The sequence below is a fragment of the Chenopodium quinoa genome, unplaced genomic scaffold (genome assembly GCF_001683475.1).
Source record: "Chenopodium quinoa cultivar QQ74 unplaced genomic scaffold, ASM168347v1, whole genome shotgun sequence".
Classification (NCBI taxonomy): Eukaryota; Viridiplantae; Streptophyta; class Magnoliopsida; order Caryophyllales; family Amaranthaceae; genus Chenopodium; species Chenopodium quinoa.
The window spans coordinates 8,266,151-8,276,260 of NW_018743292.1; the positions used below are offsets into that span (position 1 = coordinate 8,266,151).

At 32.3% G+C, this 10,110-nt stretch overlaps 1 protein-coding gene across 1 annotated transcript; it reads right to left on the reverse strand.

Annotated features, from left to right (window-relative positions):
* Window positions 1-8,361: 8,361 nt before the first annotated feature.
* On the reverse strand, window positions 8,362-10,089 carry LOC110736048 (3-ketoacyl-CoA synthase 7-like). Its single transcript, XM_021916201.1, has 2 exons — window positions 9,211-10,089; window positions 8,362-8,976 (listed from the first exon to the last, which is right to left on the reverse strand). Exons 1-2 carry the CDS (start codon window positions 10,035-10,037, stop codon window positions 8,412-8,414), a joined length of 1,392 nt encoding a protein of 463 aa, XP_021771893.1. The 5' UTR covers window positions 10,038-10,089; the 3' UTR covers window positions 8,362-8,411.
* Between the last annotated feature and the right edge of the window lie 21 nt (window positions 10,090-10,110).

The window sequence follows — 10,110 nt, forward strand, 5'->3', positions numbered from 1 at the left end:
AATAACTCGATCGTCGGAAGCGGAACTCCGAGCAACCAGTGCTTCCGTTCGTTACAGATACATCCGAGCAAGAAGCCAGTCTTAGTAACGTAACTCTCCCGTAGGACATCTTGCAAAAAAAACTCGGAAACAAATCTCAAACTTTGTAGAGTCTCCTCATCTTCAAACTCTATATTTGTGATTTTGTGGAGCAAAAGCCCACATGAACCAATTGGGAAAAAAGAAAATTGAAATGTTTTGCTTTTGTCAAACCAATAGTATGGTGACACATCACCAACAATTTCATACACATCTAATTACGACGGCAACTTAATTCACATACTCACGTGTTGACATGTACTTACTTCCTCAACAACGAAGTTGAAAGGCCTTAACCAAGAAGACAAGTAGGGCTTTCTTTAGAGTGTAAAAATTACGAAATGGATTAAACGCTCATATTGTAACAGCATAGTTTTCCTAAGACCAATTGTCCAATTTCCTAAGATACTAAAAACATAACGCAATTAAAAAGTCAATCAACATTTGAATCAAATCAACCTAGGGACAAGGGACTAACCTTGCCTTGCCTAAAAGAAGCACAAATTTCTTCGGCAACAATAATAGCACCTCCTCCTAAATCATCATAATCTTTGCTTTCACACGCAACATTCCGGTCCCTCCCAAGATCAAATTCCATGCATCATTATCCACCTCCACTCGTAACATTGCTACAAGATATTAATGGCTTTTTATCCATTAAATATCAAATATTGCGTAAAACATTTGTTAAGCTTAAAAAAGTACTCAATACTATCTCCATTATTATTCTCTAATAATTATGACAGTTAAAGCTTTTGTTTATCTTATTATTTAACGTTCTACACAATTTTTTAACGCATACATTTAAACATTTACAAAATATTTTATTTTCAAATACATATATTAAAAATAAAAAATTCAAATTATTTTGTGAAGCAACGTACCAGGACGAATAAAATAAATAACATGCTATGTGAGCATGTTTTTTTCCTTATGTATTTGTCAAACAACGATTAAATGTTATTTTCATTTGAATTAATAAATTATAATGATGATCGAAAACAAGAAATATGCGAAGTAGTTTTTCTTCTACTATATAATGCACATTCACAACTTAAGAATATATAATAAAAAACAGATGAGTGTTAGAAAGAAGTGAATTAAGTAAGAAAATTGAGTAAAAGATTGATAAATCATTGGGTAAACATAGAAGAGATGAAACAAGGTTATACATGATATTGTCCAATGAACAAAAATAATAAATCAAAACTATTTCTTTACCCATGAACTAAGTAATACTTCCACCACCCTAGTCCACCTTAATAACTAGATTGTGAAAGCAATCCCATCGTCCTTTTAACTCATTTATGTGAATTGTGAATTTGTGTTGGGTAGTTGATTGGTTACATCTTCTACTTGTAATATTTATGAAATATTTTTACCACATATACAATGTACAAATTGAATTTTCTAATATATGATCGTATGAGCCATTGAATTAAACAAAGTCTATATATATATGATGAGATGTAGGTTTTAGTTTTTGCTTCTTTCTCCAATGATTGACGATCACACGATTCACACCTCACATACATGTGCCACGAACACATGCAAAACAAAGAAATACATAGCCACATAGGGACGCACCTTCTAACCCAAAGTCCCAAATCATTACTTAGAGCACTTCAAACTTTTTTTTTTTTTTTTTTTTTTTTTTTTTTTTTTGTGTGTGTGTGTGTTTGGAGAGCCACAAGGACAAGTGATTTCATGATCTCTTGGAATCGGGAAGGAAGCTCTAACCACTGAGTTATCTCTCACTCTCACTTCAAACGTCATTTATAAAACCCACGTATGTAGTGTATAATGTAATATAGGCAAAATTGGCGTCAACACTCTGAACTATGGCTTGGGTGCGTCCAGCATCTTGTACTTTGCGTAATATCCAAAACACCACAAACTAATGACTTGGGTGCAAAACGTACCTTTAGTAAATTTTCAGGCTACCATACTCGCCAGAGCCAATGAATTAAATTTTTATTTTTCGATTTGCATGCCGAAAAAAGGTCTCGTTAAGGTTGCGGGGGGTCATTTTGGCCCTTAAGGGTCCAAATTGAGCTCGTAATAAGAAAAAAAAAATAACGTAAATGACTCAATTCGGCTTAAAAATAATGACACGCAAATTGAGATATTTTATAACATGCAAAACAAAGTATTTATGCTATTCTTTTGCTTATTTCGAGTTCAATTTGGACGCATAAGGGTCAAAATGACCCCCGAAATCTTAACGGGACATTTTTCAGCACGCAAATCAAAAAATAAAAATTTAATTTACCGGTTCCGGTGAAAATGGTGACCGAAAAACTCACTAAAGGTATGCTTCGCACCCAAGTCATTAGTTTGTGGTGTTTTGGCTACTATGCAAAGTATAGGGTGCTCGGTGCACTTAAGCAATAGTTCAGAGTATTGAGGCCAATTTTGCCTATAATATAATGCAATACAGAGCACTTTGTAAACTAGAGACAAATTAAAAGCCTTTTCTCTACTTACCTTTGCATTACATGATTTACATTCAATAATTTTTACATTCCCATAGTTGCATCGTGACTCCTTAATTAAATCATAGGCGATTATACAAACAACTTAAACTTTTTATTCATTAATATAATTACCATTTATGTAGCCATCAAAAAGTTTTTCAATAAAATAGCCATTACGTTTGTTCTAAACTTCTAAAAAAAATTACGTAGTAAAAAATCCTACTAGCAGGGTAGAACCGTTAAAGATGAATAAGAAAAGGGTAGCTAGGGTAGGCAGAATGCACACGCACCAAGCTGACAAAAAAAGGAGTCAAATCTAGCGGTGACTTGAGTCACGCGGAGTGCAAGCAAAGCTTAAAAATGTGATAATTTTGGGACATTTGAATTGACACTCACACTCCTTGTCTAACCAAATCTATCTTTTGCATTTAAAGTTGAAGTTTATGAGTGTTTACCACGCTATTTATGTAACACACTCAAATATCATATCCTCTATAGTAGTCATGCAAACCTAAGCTATATCATTAACCCTATTTTTTGAGTTAGTTCATGCAAACTAATTTTTATATTTATTAAGGCGATAGTTTAGTTAACCAAGGAAATAGAAAATCACATGAATTTGGAATTTATGGGAATTATTGCTTACTTTAAAATTTTAAATTCATGGGATTTTTTTTAAAGTTATTTGGTTTGCAATGTGGGAAATAATTTTCCATAGAAATTTATATTTATCTAGGGGGAGGTAGGTAATTAAATTCCTACATTTTGTGGGAAGTGAAAATTCCTAGGATTTTCTACTTCTCCCATTCCACTATTTTTTTGTCAACCAAACAACTCTCTATAATTACAATTCCTAGGAATTTTCAATTCTCACATTTTATTATGCCAACCAAACATCACCTAACTACTCCGATCCGTACCATTATTTAGTTTTACGAGGAAGTGATAGTATCGTTATCACTCCCTCTGTTACTAAGTAAAAGTCTCATTTAATTCAAAAATCTAATGCCTAATCACAAAAGTGAAAACTTCATATTTTCAGTATTTTTCATTTTAAGTTGTTTTTTTTTTTTTTTTTTTTTTTTTTTTTTTTTTTATCAATCAAGCTTCACAATTTTTTAAAATTCAACTCTAATAGAAGCACTCGTATCTTTATTAAATTCTTTTTTTTCTCTTTATTATAGCTTACCTAACATCTTTTTACTTGGTCGTTATTTGTTTTTGACCATTCACATTTATTTGCTCCATTTTCTTTTTATGAATTTTCTCAATACTTTCTTTTCTCTCGAGTTAGGTCTCAGTGTCTCACATTTGCCACCCTATTTTTTTCACTTATTTAATTTTTATTTATTTATTTACTTGTATAAAACTATATGCATGCTAAGACAAGGAAATATTATTATATATATATCCACATATTGCATTAAAGGATTGGCCATTCCAAGACTCCACCCATTTAACACACACACTCTCTCCTCCACCTTTGTATATAAATAGGCCGAGTAGTGAGGAAGGAATAAAACCAAGGAAGATATCACAACAATTAGCTATGAGTGAGTGGCTCGTGCTGGAGAAGCAGGGCACGTGCAAGCTAGCTCTCTTAGTTCACGAGCTTTGCACGTGCTCTCCTACTCCAACATGAGTTTCTCACTTCTCTTCTTCGATCTTCTGCATGGATGCTCTCAACTTAATCATGAGGTTTGTATTATAATTTTATGGATCTTAGGTAATTTTAATCTGTTTTACTACTCTACAGTAGTATGTACTGTAAATTTAGAGTCACAAAAAATAAATGACGTATACGAGTTCAATCTCGTGTCATTATTGTTCATAACGTCATAGATACTTATTGTCGTAGTCCTTCGTTGATAATTGTCCACATAATTAACAACTTTCAAATGTTTTTTACGTAGTATTTTATATGGAGTACTTATGTTCTTCCCTTGGTTAGTACGAGTATATCATAGAATTATAGAATTCAAAGTTCAATATTTGGCATGGAATTATTTGCAGTAATCTGCTTTCCAACATTTGACTTAGCTAATGAAAAAAATAAGCAGTATAACTTTAAAACTTTTACAGTATTTTACAATGTAAGGAGTATAACCAATTATCGTACTTGTTCATTTGCAAAAAATAATCAAATTAATGTTGTTCGTTTACAAATATGAGTAAATTTATTTTATTTCTCTCACATCGCTTAATTTTTTAAACCTGCAAAAAATGGTCAAATTTGTCAAGTGCGTGCAAGTCATGCATGGGTAACAAGAGCATAAACAGATCTTCTTTAATTAGTGCAAATGAGCAAAACCATATTGCTCTGTATATACTAGCAAGTAGCAACCGGTTGTATTGTGTAAATAATGTTGGACAAAGTTCGTTACATCATTAATTAAATTCTGGTCTAGTCATTATTAAAATTAACTTAATCAGCATAATGTATTTACAGACTTATATAGCTATATATATTAATGATAACTCAAGAACTGCATGCATTTAGAGTGATAGAGTATAAAACATATTTCTGGACATCAACCATCAGCTTAAAGTTAGTCCTCTAACAAAGAGAAGTAGAAAACTAAGCTAGAAAGATACTAGTCAGTATAGTCAGAGACGCATATAGTGTTGTAAATCGTAATTTATAATCAATTTATAATAATATGATGTGAAATTGGAGTAAGCACATCTTAGAACAGGAGACTTATTAGAGAAGATGTGAAGAACCGAGTAAATTCAATTAAATGTCTCACAATAAGTTATCGTAACTTAGCTTTCTCTACTTATATTGTACTCCGATATATTTTTATCCTTTCGAGCTTCATCATATTATTGCTAAAGAAACACAAATTAAAATCATCCATTCATATTCTATACAAGTAAACAATTGTACGTAGTAGAACAAACTAGAAAGAAAAAAGAGTTCAATTCCATGAAACCTTAACTCAAAATATTTGTTTTTGTTTTTTCAAATTTTTGTTTAGTGTTAATGTGAGCACGTACGGATCTGTAAATAAAGTCCTAGGCTCAGCTTGATAGAAGTACTTTCCAATTTTGTCCAATGGAATTAATTTTCAAGTCTTACAACTTTACTCAAACACACAAAATAAAGTCAATTCTTTCAATAATAAGGAAAAAAAGATGCATGCATTGCATAGTTGCATACATTGGACTTTATATCGGGGTAAAAAAAAATTCAAACAAACTACCAAAAGCAGAAGGAACAGAGGAAAAGGGTTAAAAAATAAAAAAAAACATGAAATTAGAAAATTGGATGGGAATGATGAGAGTGTCAGTGAACTTAGCTTGCAGAACAGATCAACTGGCAGATAACTTCGTCAAGTACGGGGGAAAACCTCAATATAATTAAATTATTTTATTTCCTTCGTTTTTTATAATCGCAACACATTTCTTTGACATACAGGTTAAAAAAAATTTAGAAAGGTAAATCGACAAATTAATTATTGTATAGTGTTTTCTCCTTTCTTCTAATATTGTAACAAGGGATATAATCATATAAGCATGGATTCTAACATGAGATAGATAGAGAGAAATAGAAACATAAACCCATGTGATGGAGAGAGATATGGAGAGAAAAACATATACGGAGTACAAATAAGAAAAAATTACAATATATATAAAATATTTTAGAATGATTATTGATTTATTGTTACAATATTAAGGGAAAGGAGGAAATATAAGTTAGACATTGCTATGAGGGAAGGCATAAGTGTGTTTACCTTTTTAAGCTCTTCGTTAAAATGTATGTTTAGAGGATGTTACATTTAAAAAAAAAATAAAGGGATGAAGTATTGAAGTGTGTATAAAGTTGGTCATCATGAGTTAGTTGTGCAGCCAACTATCGTATCAATATGTCTCATGCTCAAGCAAGTTGTGTTTGAAATGAGTTAAGAAAAATTCATATCTTACTAAATTCGTGCCAATCATTAATAAAAAATAAAAAATAAAAAAAGAAAACGAAAAAGAGCTCATGTATATATAGATATATGTACAGCTTGACTAAAATAAGTGTACCGACACGCAAACTAGCCCGTCGTATATTTGTATCAAATCTGTGCCAACTTTTAAAAATGATGTCTATACACCACTTAAACGGTTAAATCCACTAGTGTGACTCTCATGCCCTAGCCTCTATTTGATTAAATAATTTTATTTTTATTTTATTTTTTTTGGTTGTGTGCCTGATTGGTCCTCCACCTCCTTGTGCTTATCCGATCCATGCCATGATGCCCAATTCTAAACATATGTAATGTATAATAGAGTATTCGTATTACAAAGTTGAAAATTAACAAAATGAAAAAAAATAAAAATATAAAATAAAATAAATAAATCTGACATTAGAAAAATTTTGATTATGGTATGGAGTACGTAAGGTTGACGAGTTGCAATTGATAATGGGAGTCAGAAAAAAAGAGTAATGACAAAAAAAAAAAAAGCAGCTTGGAAATTGGTCTGGATTTTGCCTAAGATAGCGGGGGACTTCTTTCTCAGTTTCAGTCAGAGCTAGGTTCTACTTGTGTCAAAATAAGTTTCACTTTTATCACTCTACTTCACAAGCTTTTCTTCCATTTTTTTTAACCATAAATGGAAATTGATTAAGATAGGACTCTTATTATTAAAAATTACTCTTTCTATATCAACTTTTTTTTTTTCCCCCTAAGAAATTACTCTCATTTGTGTTTTTTTGAGCTACGGAGTTTATTGTTCAAAAAGTCTGTTCTACTTACGCGATTTTTACTTATCTGAATTAATTGAACTTACCTAATTAAGTTTGGTAAACTTTATTTTAATTATTGTATAATTTAAAATGGACTTAATTAGCCTTTATTAACCTTTATCAGTCCATAGTTTTTCAAAACTTAATTAATCTGAACTATATTTCATAATTTTTTTGTACAAAAAGGTATACATTCCTGACGAGGAGAAGTACTATATACGGAGTATTTCATAAGTATAGTTACTCACTTACTCCGGCTGATAAGGTGTTAAAAACATTTGTGTGATCACCACTTGATATTAATAGCTAAAATCATAAGCTAAGATTAATACACACAAACCCATCAATCTAATAAATGTGATTAATCAACACAAAACAACCCATATTGATGAAACTCATGAATTCAGACAGTATTTATGAAGAAGGAGAAGAAGAGAGGAAACCTTAAAATACAAGCAAAGGAGTAAAGATCGATGACAGTAAAAACAAGGAAACAGAGAGGGGAAAAAGGTAGGAATTGAAGTAAAAGGGGAAAATGAGGAATAATAAATCAGAAAGCTAAGAAGGAAGTTGATGAACACGCAATGCACAAATATCTAAGACTGAAATTAAAGAGATGAATGACAGCAAGAGTGTGAGTTTGTAATAAGACGTAGTAGTACTTGTGTATATGTAGGCTAGAGGCAAAAGGAACCATGGATAATAGTGACAATGATAGTAGTAGTAGTCCTACTCTACTTAGCTATAGCTTGAAAGAGGATCATTTAATCCACATCATACTTGCACTAACGTCATCCTCACTAAAAAAAATAAAAAAAATAAAAAAAAAAGAAGAAGAGGTTAAAGTTAAAGTAGTATAAATAAAAATGACCGAAAATTAAAGTGGAATGTGTGATGTTTACCTTAGTTTAAAACGTTGTTTTTGTTATAGTCAGAATTAGATCAAAACGATTCAAATAAGATCTTCATATTTATAAAACTGTTCCATATTGATCATGTATGTTTCTCGGTGCATATTTTGACTATTATTATCATTAATTGACAATTAGCTAATATTATGAAAGGTTGATGTTTCAAAGCTGTATAAACAAGATTTATCATGACTATGGTTTTATTTGTGTTCAATGTTCAATTATTTCAGGTACATCAACAGGATACCTATTTATCCTATCAGTCCATGCATTGGAAACATCCTTGCTAACCACTTTAGAAATACACTTCCAAACAGCACAATTGCACTTAAATCCACTCCCAAAACACAATTGGAATACCCTATCACCCTTCTTAACTCTCTTTTTAGCTTCAAGATAGCATAAAGAGTACCATGTAGAAGAGGATGAAGTGTTCCCAAACCTATAAAGTGTCATCTTAGATGCCTCGACGTCCCTATCACTTAAACTCAACCTATCCTTGATCGCATCTATCACGGCCTTACCTCCGGCATGGATGCAAAAATGATCAAACGCCTTCTTAAAATTCGGGACATAGGGAGCTTGCTTCTTCTTCCATGGCCTAAGCTTGTTCCACACGAAATAGAAGGCAAATCGTATTTGCTCCGAGTAGGGTAACACTAGAGGTCCTAGGATAGTCAAGTTGGTTTTCAACGCTTCCCCTGCTACATGGACCACCGTTCTTGAAAGGGATACCCCTACCTTGCCCTCATCATCGGCTTTTTGGAATACACACCTACAACAATTGCAAATTCAATCACTTTATGGATAAAATTTAGCGATTATAAAGAGTAAGGCTAAATGGCTAACATGTTAATCACCTAACACTCAATAAAACGATTAAAAGATATTGGACCCCACTTAACATTAACTTTGTTTACATCATTCGAGAACAATTATTACAATTGCTGTATTAATCATGCGTGTATGCGATACCAAAAATAAAAATAAAAATAAAAAGTATACGCACCCATAAGCATCATCCTTGGCACCAAGATGGGTTCGAACTATGTGTTCTAGCTCATACTTAGCCACGGCTCTATCACATTTCCGATTAGAGAGCAAAATGCCGGCACCCCCCATCCGAAACAAACAATTAGCAAGCAGCATAGACTTCTGCTTCCCCAGGTAAACATTAGAACAAATAGTCTCAGTACTAAGAACCAAAGCCAGAGAGTTTTTATGAACTTTAAGCAAGTCTTTAGCCAAGCTAATCGCGAGGATTCCAGCACTACACCCCATTCCTGAGAGATGAAAGCTCCTTACATTGCTTCTAAACCCGAATTTATTTATAACCATAGCAGATAATGAAGGTGTTGGACAATTAATACTGCAATTAGTCACAAGTATATCTATACTTTTAGGACTAATTTTGTGTTTTTTAAGGAGAGTTTCAACAACTGTGAAAAGTACATGTTGTACCTCTCCTATTGCTTGTTTTAAAGAGCCATCAGTAGGAATGATATCCATTCCTACTGATGAATAAGTCTCATTTCCCATCCCTGACCTCGTGATCACTTTCTTTTCGAACTCATTTACTTCTGATGTTCTGAACTCTTTCTCTCGCAGTGCTGAGTGTTCTATAAATGCACCTATGGAAACACGGTGGAACTCTGGAGGTTGAAAACACGCAAAATCGACAAGGTAGATGTTGGCACGCCTCCGAGTGATGTGGATAAAGGCAAGGATCAAAATAAAGGCAATGATGAATTTGAATTGAGAAAATGAACTAAGGGCTTCAATGATACAGTCGTAGAATTTGAAGTAATCATGTTTAATTAGTGCAACTACCTCCATTTTTCTTGTAAATTTATGGGTTTGTTTTGTAACTTTTACATTTATTCATTGTTAGCATGACTGCATGAGTTTT

Bases quoted from the DNA above. Each gene is read 5' to 3' on its own strand.
- LOC110736048 (XM_021916201.1), bottom strand. From the start codon at position 10,037: ATGGAGGTAGTTGCACTAATTAAACATGATTACTTCAAATTCTACGAC. The intron at 8,977-9,210 runs GTGCGTATACTT...CAATTGTTGTAG, and splicing joins GCCAAGGATGATGCTTATGG to GTGTGTATTCCAAAAAGCCG.